Source organism: Zingiber officinale, chromosome 8A (genome assembly GCF_018446385.1).
Source record: "Zingiber officinale cultivar Zhangliang chromosome 8A, Zo_v1.1, whole genome shotgun sequence".
NCBI lineage: Eukaryota > Viridiplantae > Streptophyta > Magnoliopsida > Zingiberales > Zingiberaceae > Zingiber > Zingiber officinale.
This window is the reverse complement of record NC_056000.1, coordinates 15,849,733-15,872,405: the sequence shown is the minus strand read 5'-3', so window position 1 is coordinate 15,872,405 and position 22,673 is coordinate 15,849,733. Positions and strand designations below refer to the sequence as shown.

General features: G+C 34.4%; 3 protein-coding genes across 6 annotated transcripts; 1 reads left to right on the top strand and 2 right to left on the bottom strand.

Annotated features, from left to right (window-relative positions):
- Window positions 1-531: 531 nt before the first annotated feature.
- LOC122012716 (probable ATP synthase 24 kDa subunit, mitochondrial) lies at window positions 532-6,899 on the bottom strand. Of its 3 annotated transcripts, XM_042569343.1 has the most exons (8): window positions 5,309-5,627; window positions 5,177-5,209; window positions 4,267-4,369; window positions 4,029-4,173; window positions 3,046-3,156; window positions 1,477-1,623; window positions 936-1,058; window positions 532-757 (listed from the first exon to the last, which is right to left on the bottom strand). In XM_042569343.1, exons 1-8 carry the CDS (start codon window positions 5,345-5,347, stop codon window positions 694-696), a joined length of 765 nt encoding a protein of 254 aa, XP_042425277.1. In that variant the 5' UTR covers window positions 5,348-5,627; the 3' UTR covers window positions 532-693. The 3 variants fall into 3 exon arrangements, with proteins under 3 accessions (XP_042425277.1, XP_042425279.1, XP_042425278.1); XM_042569345.1 differs by lacking the exons at window positions 5,177-5,209; window positions 5,309-5,627 and adding an exon at window positions 6,607-6,899; XM_042569344.1 differs by lacking the exon at window positions 5,177-5,209 and having other exon boundaries at window positions 5,309-5,631.
- A 4,627-nt stretch (window positions 6,900-11,526) lies between these two features.
- On the top strand, window positions 11,527-15,854 carry LOC122012715 (putative chloride channel-like protein CLC-g). Its single transcript, XM_042569342.1, has 7 exons — window positions 11,527-11,853; window positions 12,352-12,552; window positions 12,639-12,816; window positions 13,196-13,458; window positions 13,942-14,211; window positions 14,314-15,442; window positions 15,602-15,854. Exons 1-7 carry the CDS (start codon window positions 11,675-11,677, stop codon window positions 15,746-15,748), a joined length of 2,367 nt encoding a protein of 788 aa, XP_042425276.1. The 5' UTR covers window positions 11,527-11,674; the 3' UTR covers window positions 15,749-15,854.
- Window positions 15,855-16,360: 506 nt separating this feature from the next.
- Window positions 16,361-21,522, bottom strand: LOC122012796 (F-box protein At5g67140-like). 2 transcript variants are annotated; one of them, XM_042569434.1, is made up of 5 exons: window positions 21,322-21,522; window positions 21,105-21,242; window positions 19,962-20,097; window positions 19,011-19,109; window positions 16,361-16,731 (listed from the first exon to the last, which is right to left on the bottom strand). In XM_042569434.1, exons 1-5 carry the CDS (start codon window positions 21,408-21,410, stop codon window positions 16,525-16,527), a joined length of 669 nt encoding a protein of 222 aa, XP_042425368.1. In that variant the 5' UTR covers window positions 21,411-21,522; the 3' UTR covers window positions 16,361-16,524. The 2 variants fall into 2 exon arrangements, with proteins under 2 accessions (XP_042425368.1, XP_042425367.1); XM_042569433.1 differs by having other exon boundaries at window positions 21,105-21,251; window positions 21,322-21,520.
- Window positions 21,523-22,673: the final 1,151 nt, after the last annotated feature.

Here is a 22,673-nt window from a genome sequence, read left to right as displayed (position 1 = left end):
TTTATGCAATTGCTTCATCAATCTTTGAGTCAAAATTTAGTCTTCAGTAAAGGAGTTTCAATATTGTGATTTTTTTTTTTACATGCAAGTACTTTGCTTGAGAGCAAGATTCAGAGACACTATCCATTCATAAGAAAAGCAATATTCCAATAATCTGTGCGAATTATATATGTTGAACTATGATTTTCAGCTCTTCTGCTCCGTAGACACTATACTGCCTTCGATCCTCGTGTGTGCATAGTTAAATGGGTGAGCAGATCGTCCCTGATTACAGCAGCAGTGATTGATTAATAAAAACTATTTCCTATAACAGGTAAAATTCCCTTGTAAACAAACCTCTTGGCCTCCCACAAGGACAGTTTATGGTCATTAATCTTGTTTCTCAAATTTTAACTCTAATACTGCAAAGTCTCACAATTTCATAAATCAATAAATTTTCCTAAATAGTTGCCTGATTTATTGTGCCAAGACCGGTAACTGGTAGTTCGATAACCTATTTTCTCACCGATATGAACTGTAAAACAACCGAAGAAATCAAAGCTCACTCATGTGGTTAGTATTATTAGGATGAAATAAGGAATTGTCCAAATAATGCATGTCGGAACATTATTGTTCCCTAGCAGATTAAAACATTACTAAGAGAGAAAAGAAGGCCCACTTCAGGATTTAGGAAATAATATTAGAAACTCCATCTTATAAGAAGTTTCTAATATCTAGCGATTTGACATCAACCATCTCCTCGTCCTTGAATTCCTCCCTGAAAGAGTTTCGAGTTATCATCAGTGCATATTAAAAACTAATTCAACTACCTCACTCACTTTATAGTACTTGACAAGTAAGCACAAAACTATTTCTAAAAATATTCCAAAAGACTAACTAACATGACAAGAAGAATTGCTCGTCTTATTTAAGTTACAGTGAGAGAGAAGGTAGACCTCTTAAGCTGGATTTCCATTGCTTCCAGAGCATCCTTCTTCAGACCTTCCAAATCCTCTTTGGCGATTTTAAGTTCCAACTGTTCTTCATACTTGGGAAGGTCTTCCTTCCTAATCCCTAGCCTAATTCACGTTTAAGAAATCAAGATTGTTAATACACTGGTTTTTGCCTATCAATATATGCAGAAAACTATCAATCTTCGGCTTGTAAATAGATTTAATCTGAAAGTTAGATCAATGGGTAGATTAGAAATGTAACTTTGGCGTTACACAAGTCACAATGATGATAAGAAGACAAGTTAAATGCCAAAGGAAGCTTGCAACTCTATGCTGCAGTTTTCTTTTGATAGGATAGAATTTGACAGTATCAAACTATACTGTCGGTAGTAATGAGTAGATATTTTTTACTGCAAGGGCATGTCAAATTAACAAATTTGAAACCATTAAAAACAGGCACATCGTTGATATGCAGAAACAAGAAACAAAATTGTCGAGAAAAACCGAAAGCCATTATCAAAATGGTACAGAGATATCCACCAACTTTTTGTTGATGTTGTCAAACTCAGCCAAAAGAAGGGCCATGTTCTTCTTGTCAGATCTGAGAAGTGACTTTTTAATCTCTTTCTCAACCTTCTCCAAAGCTTTCATCATCAAAGCCTCGGCACCAAGATCATCTGTAAGGCCATTCCTGCGAAAGCAAATTGTAGTATCATAGTAGTAAGAATGAAGTGATGTGACATGAAATAAAAGTAGAATTTCATTCTACAAACAATTACATGTATAAAAATGAAGCAGTGCAACCAATAAACTATTGCATAGTCAGAACAAACATACAGCAACTCTCCTGCTACCTCTCCTGGGTTTCTGTATCTTGATTACAATACAATCCAGAATAGAAGCATACAAGGAAAAAGGTTTACTTAGTAATGAAGTTATCTAATACTTTATTTTTTAGCTTTATATATATATTTTTAATCATATTTAAAAACCACAAATTTTGGTCCTGTACTTTCAAAATTCAAAAATAGCATGAAAAGAAAGATCTTGTTATCAACTTGGTTCCAACCTTTCATCTAAAAGCAATGCTCCATTTGCTAATATAAGCATGAAAAAAATAATTTCAAAATAAGAAAATATAAGTTGTTGTTGGCAAACATAAATGTTGCTCGAGGTGTTTTTCCCATACCGAATAGGTGACTATAAAAATGGATATATTTCCTATTAATTTGATGTATAAAGAATAGAGTGCATATAAGCAACAGTTAGTATGCCTTTTGAACTATTAATTACAGAGATTTTCAGCAACCATCAATAGAATTAGCTATGCAATTATCCCTCACAGTATCAATTTCATCATATCAAGTACCTACTGCAGGGTAAAACTTAACACTCACCATATATTGTTTGTTAAAGCAATGCAATCTACATATATCTTACATAAAAGTTGAATGATTAAAATGGTACTTAATGCATCATCAATATTGAATTCATTTAGTTAGTAATTATCTTATTCAACAATAGTTTTTGAAGTTAAACTTAATTTCTCAGGAACTTGTGAGATAAAAAAGCACAAAAAAATTCTCAACATTTCCCTATATAAAAAGCATTTCTAGATTTAATTGCTACACATAAGAAGTACAAACATTAATACCAATATGATTATGAGAACCAAACATATAAATAAAGATTAAAACATGAAATAAATATCATATTATTAAAAGGGCAGCTAGATGCACAAAGTTCCCACCAATGTGAGGTCCAAGAGAAGGATCTATTGTATGCAATGTTTTCTTGCTTTACACGAGGTTGCTTTTGAGACTCGAATCCGTGACCTCTAGGTCACACGGCAACAACTTTACCATTGCATCGAGGCACCCCTTCAAATATCATATTATTAGCAATGAGAGCCTGACGCAACGGTAAAGTTGTTGTCATGTGACCAAAAAGTCACGGGTTTGAATCCTGGAAACAACCTCTTGCAAAAAGCAGGGTAAGACTGTGTACAATAGATCCTTCCCGGGGACCCCGCATGGTGGGAGCTTTGTGCACCAAGCTGCCTTTTTTTTTTAGCAATGAGAGAGAGAGAGAGAGGTCCACAACTACTATATACTTGATCCTTATCTCCTGTAACGTCAACAGGTATGTTCTAGCATCGGGAATGTCTTGTGTCTGTTGATCGATTATGTATTTAATTTTCTGAGATTCTGATAGTAGATCAGCTCTGCAGGATAACAAATTGTTAAGTTATTACGCAAGAACATATGGTAACAAATAAATCATGAACACAAGAATAACAAAATACAAGAAATCTTATGCAGCAACATTACATTGTGAAGGACTCAAATTCAGATGGATTTATAGGTTACAACAGAATGAACATGTAAAACCAAGTGTTGAAGGTAGTTTAGATAGAATCCCTAATTCTCATTTTCCATATACAAGAAAAATATTATAAAGTCCGAGCAATTAACTAAAACCTTTCAATTTATAACATTCAAGTTGTTTTTTAAGTATAATTAGTTGGTTCCATGTTGAAGGAAATGATGCAACAAATTACCATTCAACAGAAAGCACTGCCATGCTTTTATAGAAAATTTGTCCTAATTGAGACATATATCTGACAGTTACCATAGCCAAGAAGCAAGGTGAGCTACAGAGAAATTTGTCACAAGTCTCACATCCTGCAGTACTTGCAAATTAGTACTGATTGTTGGCATAGCTAGAATATTGGAGGTTGCACTGCAGGAGTTCACAAGTCACAGCATCCTAAAATATTTGTACTGGCGTAAGAATAGTTACAATAAAATGTACAAGATTCCTTGGTATACCGAAAAGAAACGCATATATGAAATGACCAGGAAGACTCTAGAAATCAAACTATTAAATTAGCTAATAAAAAATCCTTAAAAGCATCTGAAATCTAAGAATCTTGTGAAATGCCTCACGTAAAAAAACCTTCTAGATTTCTGATCAGATTACAGAATAAAGCACAACAAAAATCAAGAGAAAAAAAATATATCATGGCTTTGCATGGATGGAGGATAAAAGTATAATACATACACAATAGCACTTCAAAAGGGAAAAGAAACTTACTTTTCCCTTATTGTCTTTATGACTTTTGCATATTGGGAAACAGCGGCCAGATCATCAGGATCAATAGTAATTTTTTCCTTACGAAGGACACCGAACGCAGTTTCATATTTGTTTTTGACCTCATAAAAGATGTTCTTCAATATTTCTTCAAACACAAGAAATTGATATAATGAGCTACGAGATGGATTTAAACAATAAACTTATATTTATCAGCCAAAACCCAACCTAAGGATCTCACCATCTCCTTTCAGGGGTGGAAGATTAGAAGGTGAAGCTTCTTTTGCAAAGGATCGAACTGCCATAAGATGATCATGCTGCAAAATTATCTGACCAGCATATAACTGCAAAATAAAATTTTAACTACAAGTCTACAATCATACAAAATTATAAAATTTGTAAAAACTTGTGCAATTTGTATCTTGATATAGAATGATAGCTAAGCAGCCAGCACCAAACTGGAAAAATTATTGACACAGACTATTGGAGCTGGTAACTCCAACTCTAAACATATGCATTTGGAGTAACTGACTTGACAAACTAACATGCAATTTATAGTTGTCCTGCTTCCGAGATATAAGTAATAAAAGCCATAGGCATTTGGCACGTAAGAGAAGCGTCAGTATGCAGCCAAATTTGCTGGCGTGACCAAGCCATGATCCATGAGGCCATTTTTCACAGCACAAGGATCCTGATATTGTCTTTACTGTCACATTAGTCAATATCACTCTTTCATAAAGCTCAACGGAGGCAGCCAAGCCAAATAGTAGGGAGAAAATGATGATAATGTCACATCACACTACGGTTTGGAAGTTTTGTCACCCTCCGTTTTACTAACACATCAATCTGTATAGACTCAAATTCTAGAACCTCAAACTAAATTTCCAAGTACGTAAATTGATCTTCCTGAGACAATCTGCAACAATATCGCATCCAAATGAGTACCTAATCGCTATTGTTTCCACCCCAATCCTACACTTTAGAAAAGTCGAAATCAAGGACTAGTCAGAAATAGTATAGATGTGCTCGCAGATAGCTTGTAACTGGCGTTTCGAGATGTCGAAGGATCAAAGCCCAAAACCCATAGCCACATAAATGATTTTAAAAATAAAAAATAACTCAGAGAAAACATCGGAGACTGCGACTGTTACCAGATCGGACGATATCTGCCCTTTCCAACGGATCTGGAGATCATGTCGAAGAATGCATATTAGGGTTTTTGAGACGGAGGAATGCCAATCGTGATGGTTAACGAGAACGAGAGAAGGGATAAAATGGTGCACCTGTCGGGATCGAGAAAGGAGACGAGGAACCAACGCCATGTCGGCTGCAGTAATTAGCAGTCCGGCTTCGTTTTGCACGAATTCCGTCTGTGATCTGCACCTTCCCGTCAGCCTCAGCGAGATTAACACGCTACTGGGTTGATATCTACTACCGTTGCATCAGCATCGCACGGTTGAAGATTAGAAAAATCCGGCCTAGTAGCGGATTAAATCGACTAATTGTGATCCGGTCGACTGCATTGAGCCGATTTGGGGGCAATATTCGATTTGCTCCGTTAGATTATCCATATCAAATTTTTTTTTACACAGGATTTATTATAAATTTTATAATTTACTTTAAAAAAATTATATCAACTATCTTACTCATTATCTAAATTTTTTTAAAAAAATAATATTTATCTAAATTTAAAAAATAAAATACATTATCTAAATATGAAAAATGTTATTTAATTTATTAATGAAAAGTAAATATTTTGAGAGAAAAAATAATAAAAAAATGAAAAAAAAAATTAGGATATCTAATAGCATATAGTGAAAAATAATTATCTAAAGTTAATAAAATAAATAATTTATACTAATTTTAAAAATATTATAACAAAAAATGACATGAATATTTTTTAGGCCATTGCAAGTTTCAAAAAACAAAAACCACTCACAAAGTTGAACTCAAAATTTTGATCGTTGCAAGTTAGGCCATTAAAACCATCAAATTAATTAATCTTCTGACTGATCATAATTTTTGCCATAATTAATCTTCTACTTCCCATAATTTTTACCTCATTTGATATGCCTTTTAAACGATGCCCAGTTAGAATCATCAACAAGAAGATCAAGTAAAGCTATCATCAAATTCAAAAAGAAGAAAGAAGTTCAGCGGATAAAGAACTGCAAATACTCAAACGTAAGGGACATGTCTGTCTTAATTCAATGAACAACACATCCCTGAAGCGAGCAAATCTTAAAACGTAGGCAGCATAATCACTTTTTGCAAGTAACCAGGCGGATCCATGAAGAATCATGAAGTTTTCCGCAGTATTCCCAACGGAAGGTAAAGAAAAAAGTTTTTTCTCACGAAATTTCGCAAGTCTTTCATTGAAAGAGAAGAAACAGAAAGAGGAATTTGCACAAGAAAGCAGCAAAAGACTTTTTTAAAAAAAACAAAGAATTATGGAGAGAAAAAAAAGGGGCAAAAAGAAACTCTATCTTTACCAAAAGCGAATGCAGTAGGAAAAAAACAGGGCTGGTAATGCCACATCAAACTAAAACCAAACGGGAAAAAAAAAATTGAAACTTTTTACCTTCGGATATGGCGCTCTGGATCGCTTTGCATTTCGCAACGACGTTGCGATCGTTGTTCCTTTCCATGATGAAGTCCTCGGAGACGCCGTCGTTCCTCGGTTCTTGATCGGGGGTGAGCTTGACCTGGGAGACCAGAGCTACTGGACGATGGCGAATATGATCCCGACGGCTGCCGCCGGAATCGAGATCTCCGTCAGGAATCCGGTGAGCAGGTGACGCCTATTGGCGGTACATTTCACCGGTGAGAGACAGCTAGTTTCGGATACTCTTCACCCTTCTCCTGCTTTTTTATATTTTAGAGATGAGAGGTGTGAGTTGAACTTCTAATTATATTGGCCCAGCAAAGATGGAGAGATAATAAAATACTTAATAAAAAGTTAATTCATTGTTCATTGTCAGTAAAGCATCTATGCATGAGAAAAATTTAATTAAACCTAATAAATTAAAATAAAAAAATAATAGTATCGGTTAATTTTTTTTATTTAATTTTTTTTTATTTAATTAAATTTAATAAATTAAAATAAAAAATTAATCTGTAAATTTATAAGAACATATAAAACTTTAAGTAAATCTTCCACAATATCCATATTGTTAAAAAATTGATTATTTAGATTTTCTACTCAATTAATTGATATTTTATTAGTTTAATTTATTCAATTTTTATTATAAAATTTGATTAGTTTGAAAAAAATTGATTTTGATTCTAAGAGAATGTGAGCATATATTTATAAGAAGAAAAAATAAATGGAAGAGGTAAAGTATGGTAATTGATGAGGTAAGTGGAAAGGGGTTGAGTTATATCATCAATATCATTTGGTCTGGTACAAATGATAGACGCAAGGTGAGACAGATTCAACGGCGCCATGAGTAAAGTGACAGTCACTTCTAAATCGGCATTGTCCATTCCTTTCATACAAAGTGCATAGCCGCGTCTTGCAAGAATCTTGTGGGTATGCAATCAGTCCTCCACCGCCACGGTTTCCCTTGGACATGTGGGCATTAGTTTGATTTCCGCCGCTATGTTTTTATCCACCATTTCTAATAGTTCCCAATGCCTATTCAATTCTAATATCCTATTTTAGAGTCCTATTACCTCGTCCAAGCAAACAATATAAGAATTCGTTAGTTCAGTATAGCAGAGATAGTTGAATCTGGTAAAAAAGTTCGAATAAGTATCTGGTGAGATAGAGAAAGATGGACAAAACTAATGTGTCAAATCTCCCTCAGAGGGTGATATCCCTGTTAAGGATCTAAGTTCAGCTCACAGCTACAATCATCCCAAATTGGTATGTACGTGGGGTCCAATGGTGGTTTTGTTATCCTTTCCAACATCTTACCAAATCTGGGATTAAATATACTCTAATATCAATTGCCATAGCGTATGAGAGAACTAAATGGCTCTCCACTATTAACCTAAAATGCATAAGCACAAGTCAATAACAACACTTATCTAAGCTTATAAACTCGTTTTATTAACCCACCATGTACACCAAATTGTAATGAAACATTCTTTGCTATTGACCCTGTTGAATATTCCTATGGCTCCATGCATTTAATTCGCATGTTCATTTTCATTGAGTACCATTGCAATTTCACTTTTTTTTTTTTGTTTAGATTGGTGGTTAACAAAACACTTGTTTCGTCAATTATGCTAGTAACATTTACTGCCTTTCTCTTCTTGTAAAATATATTTTCCATTCTTTAATGATCTCTTTGAATGATCTTCATTCTCACTTGAAATAACTGATAACAAAGCAAGTTTCTTTTTTCCCCTTAAGTAGGAATTTCCTTGTATATATTTGATATGGTCAACCCATTCTTACCTCTTTCTTTAACTTACAAATATAATTTTCGAATAAGTATCTCCCTCACTTGAAGGATATATCCACATTAAAAATCCATGTTCAACTCATAGTTAGAATCACCCCAAATTGGTAAGTGTGTGAGGCCCAAACAAAGCCCAATTGTTTCGATGCCTATTCAATTCTAATATCCTATGTTGGAGTTCTATTATTTCATCCAAGCAAACTTTATAAGAATTCATTAGTTCGATGTATCAAAGATAGTTGAATCAAGTAAAAGAGTTCAAATAAGTATTTGGTGAAACAGAATAAGATAGACAACTATTGTATCAAATCTCTCCCACTTAAAAGATGATATCCCTATTAAACATCTAAACTTAATTCATACTCCTGGGACATTGATGAAGGAAGAGGACATGAAGTAGTAGAGATAAATAAAAGTTCGATTAAACTGAGCAAACCGATTGAATTTAAAAACTTGGTTTAGTTATTTTAAATTTTAAATTTTCCTTTCTAGGTTTCGGTTTTAAAATCCCTTATTCGATTAAATTAAATAAATCAAACAACTCCCAAAAAAAAATTAATAGATAAATTTCTAAGTAAGTGAACCTATAAATTCGTAACTAATATATAAATCTCCCACAATATCATCATGGGTGAAAATATCGTTATTTCAATTTTTTTATTCGATTTATTTGATTTTTATTAAAAAGTTTAGTTAGTTTGTTAAACAAACTCAATTGATTAGTTTTGATTAGTTTGATTTGATTTGATTTTGAAGGCTTATTGTTTCAAATATTATCATTAACGTTATAAATCAAAATATACATATAATAATTAAAATATTTTAATGGCATCCTGTGTTAATAGAATATGTATTTTATGTGGAGGAAAAAAAAATTGTCTCTATACATAAGTTATGTTATAGATTTTTCCAGTAGCAAAACAGAGAAATTTATTAAAAAGACAAAAGCAAATGCACCATGAATAACCTTTTTCAATTTTTCTCACCATCACGGTGGATTTTTAAAAACATAGAGTTTGTATAGAATAAAATATATATATTTTGATTTTCATGTACCAAAACTTTGGCCTGTAAATATAAAAGTTCAACACGTAATTTTTTATAAAAATTAAGTTCAGGATTATTAGAAGAATTTTTTATAGAAAAATAGTAAATTATGTTTTTTATCTTTCCTAAAATAATTTTTTTATCTTCCTAAATGGATTAATATATATAAACAAGAGAAAAAAATTTAAAAGATAAATAATAATTTATTAATAAAATGAAGAACTTGTGGTTTTTTCTAAGATTTTTAAAATTTTTTATTATTACAGAAAATTTTATATTAATTTAAAAACATATATTGGCTATAATTTTTGGTTACATAAAACATTAAAAATATTTTTAAAACAATTTTCCAAAGCTTAATCCCCTCTTATTTTTTTTTCCTTTTTTTATCTCTATTACTAAATTTCATAAAAAAAATAAATAATATCTAAATCAGACTAATATATTTTTAGTAATTTAAATGCTATGGATTCAAACTTCCGTGATCCATTGATATTTAAATTTATTTAAAAATCACAATAATTTTAAATTATTTCAAATGAATAAAATAATTGTAGCATGCCACATCAAAAATTAATGTTTCCTCTAGCTTCCCAACTCTCCTCATCGTTGTTTAATACAGGAAAATTTTCACTATGCTCCATATATTTATCTATTTTCAAAATCCTCTCAAATTTTAAAGTCATTTAATGTCACATTCTCTTATTCACCATTAACTTTTTAAATACTTCCAAATTAAAAACTTTATTGAGTTGTTTATGACCCTAACCCAACAGATAAAATTTAATAACAATAATAATTAAAATAATTAAAAGTAACTACTCAAAAAAAAAAAACTCATGCATATTTTGATGATTTTAAAATCTAAAAAGCTATTTTGAAAAAAGAGATAAGTATCAATGGTTAAAATGAATTTCTCTATCATGTAAACTAATATTTCACGGCCCGCATGCGTTCTAGAAAAGTATTAGCAAAGACGAACTGTCTATAGACAATGCACGTGATATTAATTCAGACGGCTGGCATTATCATTAGATCTTAGCGATCCATAATCAACAGCTTAAGATCTTTATTAACCAATGTATTAAAGAGTAGGGCGAAATCCAAAGGATTAACTTGGAATTATAAGTTTCATGCATGAGGTATCATTATTTATATCTCTATACAGCACCATATGCAACCTTCGCATTATGTGTAATGGGTATATCAGGGAATGAACTATTTATAATTATGATTAAATTGTGACAGGAGGTCACTCGGAGGTCGTCTCTCGCTTGACGTCAGATTATCTGACCACTTGTTCATCGTTGACGGTTTTTGAACGATCTCCGGTTATTCGTCCCGATCCAAATTATAATTTAAAATTAAGAGATAATGAATTATAAAGAGATCATAATTAATTATAGTTAAATTAAAATCATAATTTAATTATAATTATAAATATAAATCATCTATCTCCTAATCTTCAGCTAAGCAAATGTCCCCAGAAAAAAACCCGCTGACCCCGCTGCGTGTGAGGTCGCCTGCCCCATCCCAATCAAGGTCATCTAGCTTCGCTCCAATATCGATAATTTAATTATGCTGAACGAAATGGGTATGCGATAAAAATTTTTATCGCGCCTTACCTGCTCCACTGGATCAATATACAATTTAATCTGCAGTCTATATTTTATATATTGTTATATATGTATATATATTGTTATCATTTAGCAGAAAGATAGATGAGATCAATTATAAAATATATTATTTTGATTATTTCAGAGGACTTGAATGAGTGAAATTGTTGAGAAAAACAAATAAATGTGTCGATAAATGATGTGTAATATTCGAACTGCACTAGCCACTAGGCCAGCACGATTGGTCAGGTCGTGTGATCGTGTCCATATCTTGCACGTCTCTATTACGTTTCACATCATCAGTGCTAATTTATAATACAGAAAATTAGGTTTCCCTGCAAAAAAAAAAAATCGTTTAATTATCAATTTTTTTTTTTTGGTTTTTTTTTTAGGAATTCTGTTCCTGCGTGTTGTTCCATCTCGTCGCTAGTAATTATTTCGGTCAAGGAGTCAATCGAATCCATCTCTCTGGATCTTCTCCTTCTCTATTAATAAAGCAAAGGGAATGCACAAACATCAAACAACTTCCCCATTTACTTGGTCGATTGCGACTGCCAGTGGAAGGTAGCGTTTGCCGATGGAGGCCGAGTACGGCGGCGGCGGCGGCGGCGGCGATCTGGAGTCGTCCCTCCTCTCCGGTGACTCGCAATTCGATGAGCATCGCGCCTCCCGCATTCGCCGCATGGCCTCCAACACCACCTCTCAGCTCGCGATCATCGGCTCCAAACTCTGCCCCATAGAAAGCCTCGACTACGAGTACTCTCTCACTCTATTTCTCCTTGAGATTGTGGAAGGCTGATTTGTTTCCATCTCGTTTGTTCGATTTGGGGTTTCGGAATGATTAAAGGCCGGATCCCCCCTTCTGTGCAAGTACGGAATGAAAAGTTTGGAATTTTGTCGCCTGCTTCTCCTGCTGCTTATTAATGTATCTAAAATTGTAGGAAGATTAATGGATGTTCCACCCCCCACCCCCCATCTTTTTCGCGGCTTTGAAATTGTAGGATGATTAAAGCACGGTTTTTGTGTGTGTGTGTGTGTTTGTGTGTGTGTGAATTTTAGGGTGAAAAAGCATGAATGTTTTCATTTGTTTCTCCATCTTTGACTTTGACAGCAGAATTGAAATATCGAATTTTATCTTTCTCCGATCCCCAGTTTAAGATTGTTGCCTGAGCAAAATACGAACTTTTTTTTTCTTTTGTGAAATTTGGGTTGTGGCAACACGGAATCGGAGATCTGAAAGAGGAGAAGTTGCAGGTTGATCGAGAATGACTTCCTCAAGCAGGATTGGCGTAGCCGGGAGCCGGTGCACATCGTGCAATACGTCATCCTCAAGTGGACTCTGTGCTTCCTCGTCGGCGCCCTGTCCGGCGCTGTTGGATTTTTCAACAACCTTGCCGTCGAGAACATCGCTGGTGTCAAGTTCGTGATTACCTCCAATATGATGCTTGCCAGCAAGTACGGTCGTGTTCTGGCAAATAGAACAGACACTTCTCTTGTTTCTTGCTTATTTTGTTGGTTGATGTTTCAATTGGCTGGAGCAGGTATGGATGGGCATTTGCGGTGTTCGCGGGGTCAAATTTTGTGCTCCTCATGTTTGCTTCGGCCATCACCATCTTCATCTCGCCAGCGGCAGCTGGATCTGGAATTCCTGAAGTGAAGGCATACCTGAACGGTGTCGATGCTCCTCAAATTTTCTCATTGAAGACGTTGTGTGTGAAGGTGAGGTTTTTGGACTTCTTCTGCATTGAAAAAAGTTTCCTATTATTCTATTCACTGTCCAGTCTATAATGGGGGTGAAGTAAATGAACTTGGCTTCTTTCTTTTTTCTAAATGCTGAACTGCTTTTACTCCACTCATCTGTGGAGCATATCTGATCGGCAGAACAGATTGAACAACGAGTTTTCTTCTTCTTCTTCTTCTTCTTCTTTTGTACAAAATAAGAACACTCAACAAGTACTTAATGTCTTAATCTGATTGGCTCATTTTTTGTATGTCTATGCAAAAGCATTTTCCAATCGTTCGAATTATACAGAAAAAAGAAAAACCATTGCCCGTATAGTGTCTTGAAGATGATGATCTGACTTTAATGAATCAACAGGTGGTAGGTTCCATTGCTGCGGTGTCCTCATCTCTTCATGTGGGCAAGGCTGGTCCGTTAGTTCATACAAGTTCCTGCATTGCATCCATACTCGGGCAAGGAGGATCTCGGAAGTACAACCTAACCTGGAGATGGTTGAGGTACTTCAAGAATGACAGAGATCGACGGGATTTAGTAACCTGCGGAGCTGGTGCTGGAATTGCTGCTGCTTTTCGTGCACCAGTTGGCGGTGTTCTTTTTGCATTGGAATGTGTATCCTCATGGTATCATACTTCTTGATATCTTCCTGATGCAACCATTATTTTTCTCTGTGTATTCTATTAAAATAAAGATTGCATTCATAGTTTCCCACTAGGAAGCTGCAAGGTTGTTTTTTTTTCTCTCAATGGTATTGTAGTAAATGGATACTGTAAGTTTACTTTGACATCAGGTGAGAACTTGGTACAAATAAGTTGAGGTTTGTGTATGATTATTGCAATTGTATCATATGGTCTCTGCAAACTGACTATTGCGGATTGATATATCATTTTGTCGAATGGCGTAGTTATGGGAAGAATATTAAATCTGAGTTTGAGTCTTTGAGAGCATACTGGAGTTTATGTTGAAATGTTTGGGCACATTAGTCATGGTAAAAAGTGCTCTATACTGGAGAGTGATATAGCTCCACCATATGCCTTTTACTTATTATTCTGAAGTCATTTAATCTCAAATAATATCTCTTGATATGAATTTACTTGCCTTTGAAGGTGGCGAAGTGCATTGCTATGGAGAGCATTCTTCACTACAGCAATGGTCGCAGTTGTGCTCAGGGCATTGATTGATATTTGTAGAAGTGGTAAATGTGGCTTATTTGGGAAGGGCGGACTTATCATGTTCGATGTCACTTCTGCTGATGTGTCTTATCACCTTGTTGATCTACCTCCCGTCATTGTTTTAGGAGTAATAGGTGGAATTTTGGGAAGCTTCTACAATTTTGTGCTGGATAAGGTTCTTAAAGTCTACAATCTTATTCACAAGTATGTATTCTCGCTTCTTAGATTTGAACTTGTAGTTCTACTTGTGTCCCAAAGATTTCCTACAACAATTTTTTAAGAGCATATTCAAACTTTCATTTTCAGGAAAGGCCATGGATACAAATTTTTTCTTGCTGCTTCAGTTTCCATATTCACCTCCTGTTGCCTATTTGGATTACCTTGGCTTGCGTCTTGTAAACCTTGCCCGGCTGGGTTATCCGAAGCTTGTCCATCAATAGGAAGATCTGGTAATTTCAAGAAGTTTCAGTGTGCGCCTGACCACTATAATGATTTGGCTAGTTTATTTTTCAACACCAATGACGATACAATCAGAAACCTCTACAGTGCTGGCACAGATAATGTTTTCCAGAAATCTTCAGTATTATTGTTCTTTGTCACCTCCTATTTTCTTGGAATTATCAGTTATGGTCTGGCAGTTCCTTCTGGTCTTTTTGTGCCAGTTATTTTATGCGGTGCAACTTTTGGACGCCTTGTAGGTATGCTTATGGGTTCCCATTCGACTCTTAACCATGGTCTCTTTGCCGTCCTCGGTTCTGCTTCCCTTCTAGCTGGTTCAATGAGAATGACTGTTTCAGTCTGTGTAATTATGCTAGAATTAACCAACAACCTTCTACTTCTTCCCCTGGTCATGCTGGTTTTGCTTATATCCAAGACTGTAGCTGATGCTTTTAATTCTGATGTCTATGATTTGATTGTGAAATTGAAGGGGCTCCCTTATCTTGAATCTCATGCCGAGCCATACATGAGACATCTTACAGTTGGTGATGTGGTTAGTGGTCCTTTGCAGTTATTCAATGGGATTGAAAAGGTTAGCAACATATTCCATGTGCTGAAGAGCACTGGACATCATGGCTTCCCTGTGATAGACGAGCCTCCTCTGTCTGATACACCTGTTCTTTTCGGTCTGATTCTTCGTTCGCATCTACTTGTTCTGTTGAAGAAGAAACAATTTGTTTGTACCCGCACAGTTGCAGGTTCCGAAGCTTCAATACAACTCTCAGCTGATGATTTTGCCAAACGTGGATCTGGCAAGCATGAATTTATTGAAGGCATTGAGTTGACTGCTGAAGAGATGAATATGTATGTTGATTTACACCCATTCACAAACACTTCGCCTTACACTGTTGTTGAGACGATGTCTTTGGCGAAAGCTCTGATTCTTTTTCGAGAAGTTGGTCTGAGACATCTCTTGGTTATCCCCAAGTCCTCTTCGGTATGAAACTTCAGCTGCATGATGTTTCTGTATATAAGTCAAATCTACTTACTCTACAACTTTTTTTCTTTTTTCTTTTAACTCAGTTATCTTTTAAAATAAGCAAATCCTTTCAGTTAATTGTATGGCTTCATGGCATTGTTTTTCTGGACTATGCAGAGGGCACCTGTAGTTGGCATATTAACGAGGCACGATTTCATGCCCGAGCATATACTTGGATTGCATCCTTTCCTATGCAGGAGCAGCTGGAAGAAATTATGGTTTAGAAAATTGAATTCTAGTGATCTTAGTTTGTTCAAGAAATGACAGCTGAACTGAAACGCAATGTTATTTTGATTGGGAATTCATCATTTAGCTTTCTGATACAATTGCTTTATATAGGATGAAATCAGCTTCGTATGAATTTTGTTTATATTTTTGGCCAGTAAGTTCTGTTAAGTTCCTTCCCTACAGTTTGCGATACCAGTAGGAACAATTTGATTTTGAATTTGTTGAAACAGTCTTACCCAGAGATGCATTAAGTGTATATATTGGGTGAAGTGCAAGATTGCTTCCAAAGAAATTAATAGCTCCTCTCCTAGAAATTAATTGCTTCCCCAATGAAGGTCATGGAAGAATGAGATGTGGTGTTTATTTTTATAATCAATTTGGCCAATTGATTAAGGTTTAGGGTTTCGAGTTTCAAAGTATTAGTGTAAACTATGTTAATTTATTGTAAAATATCATGCTCACAGTTAAATACTTAGCAGAGACTTCCTGTCATATTCTTGCAATATTCCTTGTGGTTTTCCCTTGTTATTTTACAAAGAATAAATCCTTTGATGGTACATTTTGATAAATAATTAGGGTTTCACGTTGCTTTTTCTAAGAGATACTTTTAAACTAGAAACTTCTAAACTTTCTAGTTGCACTATAAGATTAATGCACTTGAAGAATTAACTCCTTACATGTATAAACAACATAAAATGGAGAGTCAATTTACACCCTTAATTATTATTTCATTTGCATACCGTCACTGTATGAATTTTAACTTAAAAGTTTGTACACACACTTGCTTAAATAGAGCAGCCAATCAATCTTGTTTATGATGCTGGCCAAATCCTTCCAACACCCAGATGCTGAGTGAGAGGTTTTAACTCCAAAGTAGGGTTGATGGCAAGCAATCTCAAAAAACAATCCACAGGAACCTTCATGTCCCAAACATTGATCGATTTGAGTTTACAACACTTATCGACGAGCTTCTTGAGGCCATTCTCTGTGACATGGCGGCAGCTCCATAGAATGATAGTCTGCAATTGTAGGGCCAAAGATTAGCTTGCAGTAAATCACCTAATTTATATGTTGTTGTATACAAGTAATAGATGGAATAGGATGAACAAGAATTAGATTATAGCATAATCACATTAGGGTTGAACGCTAAGAGAAAAAACTTAAGCTACAAGTTACCCAGCGAAATATAGGGTCCGATTACTAGAGTGGAAGATAGGAAGGAAAAGAGCGAAAGAGTCTTAGGGCATCTCCAATCGTTAAAGTTTTGAATAATTTTTTTTTTTAGAATTTTAACATGCCACATCAACATTATAAAAACTCATTATTATAAAAACTCATTGAAACATTCCCAATCATTAAGGTGACGTTTGGTTAAATGATGAGAATAACTATGGATATGAGTTTGATAGGAAAGTGGAATGGAAATCGGAATGAAACCCACCTAGTTATATGGGTTTGAGTGAGTTTTTTTTTTTTAATTCTCTCCATATGCATGGCTCCATACATATTACATCAATTTAAATACAAATCTACTATTTTCTCCACAATTAAAAAAAAAATCTGCATACAATTTTTTCATTTAATATCTTTATATAATTTCCATTTGACATTTTAATTAATTATAATCTTTAATTTATTTATAATTAAAAATTAATAAATTTATAATTTATAATTTATCATTTTATTTAATATTTAATTATTTTATAAATTCAATTTAATTATAGTCATTTGTATATTTTTTTAACTTATCTTAAATATATTTATTTTTAAAAGAAAAAAATATAATTTTAATTATTAGTAATTATTTATAAACTGAAACATTATAATTAGCTCATCAAATAATTTATTTTTAAATTATTTAAAAAGGGTCAATCATGTACATTAATTATTGACTCCACCTTCAAAAGAAAAAGCAAGTTTGAAAACTCAAATTTGCTTTTGAATTAAAAATCTCAAACCTCACCTACAAAATCATAAAAGCTTTTTTAATGAGGTTTTTAAATTTTACAAACCTTTGACAAAGCTTGCATTGGAGATGCTCTTACACATTGAGGGTGCGTTTGATTTAGGTGAATAAGAGTGGGGAATAGGAATAACAATCATTGATTGTCATTGTTAATGTTTGGATTACATGAATGGAAATACAAATAAGAGAATGAATCCTTATAATTGGGTAATGACTCATTCCCATGTCCCCCTTCAATGAGTCATTACTCTATTTTCAACAATCAAAATATTTCCTTATTCCAAAAATACCCTTGACCTAAAACTAAAATTTCCTCTCTTAATATCAAATATCAAAATATATTTATTTAATTTTTCTTTCATATCACTTTCTCTCTCCTTATTCTCTCTCCTTATTTCATCACACACTTTCTCTCCTCTCAATCTCTCTCATCACACTCTCTTTTCTTTTTTTTTCTCATCACACTTTCTCTCTCATCACATTTTCTCTCTTATTACACTTTCTCTCTCCTCAATCTCTCCTATCACACTCTCTCCCTTTTTTCTTAACACACTTTCTCTCTCATCAATCTCGCTTCCTCTTTTTTTTTCTCATCACGTTTTCTCTTTCATCATACTTTCTCTCTTCTCAATCTTTCCCATCAGACTCTCTCTTCTTATTTTTTCTCATTACACTTTCTCTCTCTTCATCCTCTTCTATCATACTTTCTTTCTCATCATATTTTCTCTCTCATCTTCTATCATCATGCTCTCTCCCATTACACTCTTTTTCCTCATTCTCTCATCACACTTTCCCTCTCTTCATTCTTTCCCATCATACTTTCTCTCTCATTATTCTCTCTCATCATATTTTTCTCTCATATCTAATTTTTTTCTCTTATTTTCCTTTAAGGGTAAAAAAGAAAATTTTAATTTATTCCGATAGAAAATATTCAACTAACCAAACATTACTTTTAATAGTGATATCCATGCTCATATTGAAGGGGAGCCTTGGCGTAATGGTTAAGTTATTGCCATGTGACCAAAAGGTCACGGGTTTGAATCCTGAAAACAACCTCTTGCAAAAAGTAGGGTAAGGCTGCATACAATGGATCCTTCCCCAGGACCCCGCATAGCGGGAGCTTCGTGCACCGGGCTGTCTTTTTTTCTTCATGTTCTCATATTCATTTACATTCCATAATACTATGATTTTCATTTCAATTTCAATTTCTAAGAAAGAATCAAACGCCCCCTGAGTTCTATCGCTTATGTCTTTCATCCAAAGAAGTAGACTCTTGTGAGGGAATAGAAGAAAGGACTTAAAAAATTACACATTGAGAACTTGTCAAAGTACCTTGATTTGGGGGCAATTATTCGCGATTGCATACAAGGATTCATCTGTAATAAATGTACCCCCAATATTCAGGTGCTGTAAGGAATTAGCTTGAGTCACCTGAACAAAGTGAATAGTAGTATAATGAAAGTACAAATATAGAGGGAAAAAAATCACAATATATACTATTTGCAAGGTACTACAAGTTCATAGCATGTAATTTTAAAGAATACAGACTCAAAAATTGGATGCAGCATAAATATACTCAGATAAACAAGGATGTAAAGTATAGCTTCCTGAGATAACTCATGTATCAGAACTAGGGAGCACAATAATTAGTTGTTAACTCCTACTTAAGTGGCACATGCATTTGTTTTCTTTATTAAATAAAGCTACTTGCTAGTGCTGATTTGACTCTGATCAGTTTCTTTTATCATAGTAGAACAATTTATGAAAAGAAGGATCCCTGTAGTGTTTGATACTAAGGCTGATTCTCATTAGTTTGATTATAAAAAATTTGTCAAAATTTTCTAGACATCTTCTCATTCTGAGAGAGCACAATAGAAGATTTCAATAAGAGATTTAACTTATCATGATGTAGAGAAGAAACATGAGGAGCAAAGAAAATTTAACTAAAAATGGGATGATAGGAAAATAAAGAACCATAGATTATAAGAACCATCCAAAATTGACTCAGTTCTTCCAGTGCTACTCTTCCCCAACGAGAGTATATGGTTCAATTACATAAATATTTTGATCCTAAAAGGATTCCATATATGCACTAGGTTATTCTATCAACCTAACTCTCCGAACGAAGTAAATAGTACAGGTTTTTATAGCCTTCTCAACCAACTCATTAAGCATACAACTATGCCAAATATAACAAGACAGATGGTTTAAGGTATGTTTGAACTTTGAAAAGTTGACACTCATAGCCAATGCCATATTACAGTAAGCATAATATAGTACTACCAGTTGAATTACTCCTCTGTCAGTAATTCCAGCCATGCCCCACATTGATATCGATAATAGATTACCGACGCATTTTGTCAGCGAAATCTTGTATAGCCCTTCATCAGTTATTTGGCAACCCCAACAGCTCCTTGATCTACACCAAAGGAATTACAGCTTTGATCAAATCAAAAGGTGAAAAAAAGATAGAAGACTGTCAAATACCTACATGAAAAACAAATTAGTTAAATGAGATCAAAATGACTACTTGATCTCTTCAACCTCGTCACTAGTCAATTTGAGACCAAAATCAGTAACTTTTAAGCACAAAACTGAATTAAGAAACTACAAAAAGAAGTACCTTGACCTTCGCATAAAAAACACAATAACAGAGGGAAAACCAGTGAAACAAGGCAATAAATGGGGAAGAAAGAGAGAACAAGATACAAATCCAGCTCCTTGATATTGTAGGCATTTTGAAATGAGATCAAAATAACTACCTGATCTCTTCAACCTCGTTATTGATCAATTTGAGATCTAAATCAGCAATTTTATGTATAAGAATGCATCAACTAGACAAAGGCATATTTTGACCTTGTATGTAAACAGCACCATGACAGTGAGAAAAAAATCGAAGCAAAGCAAGAAAAACGGAGGGGCTGGGTCATGGGTGGGTGGTTAAAGAAGGAGAATAGGATACATTTTCAGCCCCTTCGAATTGTAGGCGTTTTAAAACTGACATCCAAATAACTACTTCTCTTCAACCTGCGTTACTGATCAATTTGAGACCAAAATCATCATTTTTATTCAACACAAGCATCGATTACGAAACTAGAGAAGTCATTAGTTTGAGCTCATGCATAAACAGCACCATATATAGAAGAGGGAAAATACGATAGAAACTAGAAAAGTAGATGCATATCCAGCTCCTTGATATGTAGACGTTTTTGAATAAGACCAAACTTGATCCCTTCATCCACGTTACTGATCAATTTGAGAACAAAAAAATCAGCATTTTCAAGCACAAGAATCTCATACGAGACTACAAAAGGCAATGCTTTAGCCTCGTGAGTAAAAGAGCATCACAAAAAAGGGGAGAAACAATTGAAACAAATCAAGAAAAGGGAACAAGAAGGGGAAAAAAAGAAGAAGAGAAGTAGATACATATCCAGCTCCTTGATATTGTAGGCGGCCCGCACCACCCTGGCGGCCGACTCGTCGTCCACCTTCCATCCGGCAAAGCTGAGACGCTCCTTCCTCGAAAGAGACTCCTTCACCCCTCGCCGCCACTTCCAGCACACTCTGCTCGCCCTTCCAAATCCCAAATCAAACCCATCAAGTCAAACCAACATCACGTAACTAGGGCTCCAGGAGTGCTTACTGTGCCAAATCCTTGAAGGAAAGGATGAAGGAGAAGATGTGGGCGAGTAGGTCCACCGGAAGCCGCTCTATCTCCAACTCCGTCTCCATCGTCACCGGCCTTCGGTGTCGAGAAGTTTAAACGGGAAAGTGTCCGACGCCTCTTCGCTATTTGTACGTCCGCCTCATCCTTACAACGCCGTCATAACGAACGATTAGAGTAGCGATTTGATTGGAGGTATCATCGTTGGTCCCACGAGCATGCAGCCATCCGTGAGGTAGGTACGTGTAGGAGAAGAGCCACGTGAACTCTGTAGAAAATTTGGAATTGTCGACCTCGACCGGAAGACATTTTATCACATGAACCCCTCACATATGATAATTACCCAAAGTTGCCCATATAATCAATTATTACTAATATATATAATCTTTAAAAATGCCTTCTCTCAACGATAAAGCCATAAGAGAAATAATAAGGTTCGAATTGTAAATGAGATGACTTCTAAATATGTGCTTGAAATTTATCCAATAAATGAATTAAAAGGTAGATCATCTACCACTGGAATTTTGAATACTTAAATTATATTTTAAAAAAATGTAAATGCCTCTTCATAATAAATCTCTTAAAAAATTTAATCGTTAAAGGCTTTTTCCCATGCACTTACTTGTTTAATCTAATTTAAGTTTACTATTATCACAGACGGGATGTAGGATGACTAAATGGTGCATATAAATTTTATCATACTAAAATTGAAATATACCGTTGAATTTCAAGGAACTGAAAATATTCAATTTTAGTAGGGAAGTTTTAATAATCTATATACAGTTAAATCTGAGGTGAACATCTCAAATCTCTTTCCTTGTCAATCTTCTCATGCCAATCAATCATAATAAAAATTTATTCAACAGCTTTAAATATCTCTTTCCTTTTCAATCATAGTAAAAATTTATTTAACAACTTTAAATATCTCTTTCCTTTTCAATCTTCTCATGCCAATCAATCATAGTGGAAATTTATTTAACAACTTTAAATTTCCCCTAAGGTTCAGATATATTTGTGATGGACATCCAAAGATATTAGTCCTAAAACAATAAATCTTAAAGCAATGCATGTTTCAATTGAGGGTTTTTGTTTGTTATATAAGTCCCACGATGAATCCATTAGTCATTGTATTTTATTTTTTCCAGTGGTCCGAAGTATATGAAAACACACCTAATTCTGGAGTTATCCTAACACGATCAATATGACTTCTATCATGCGTTGTGACATTTACCTATCTATAATGGTTTCAAAGGATGAGTTCGAACTATTTGCAATGATGTGTTGAGTAGTATGGAAAGAAATATTGTCACACCCCAAGGGTATATTTGCCT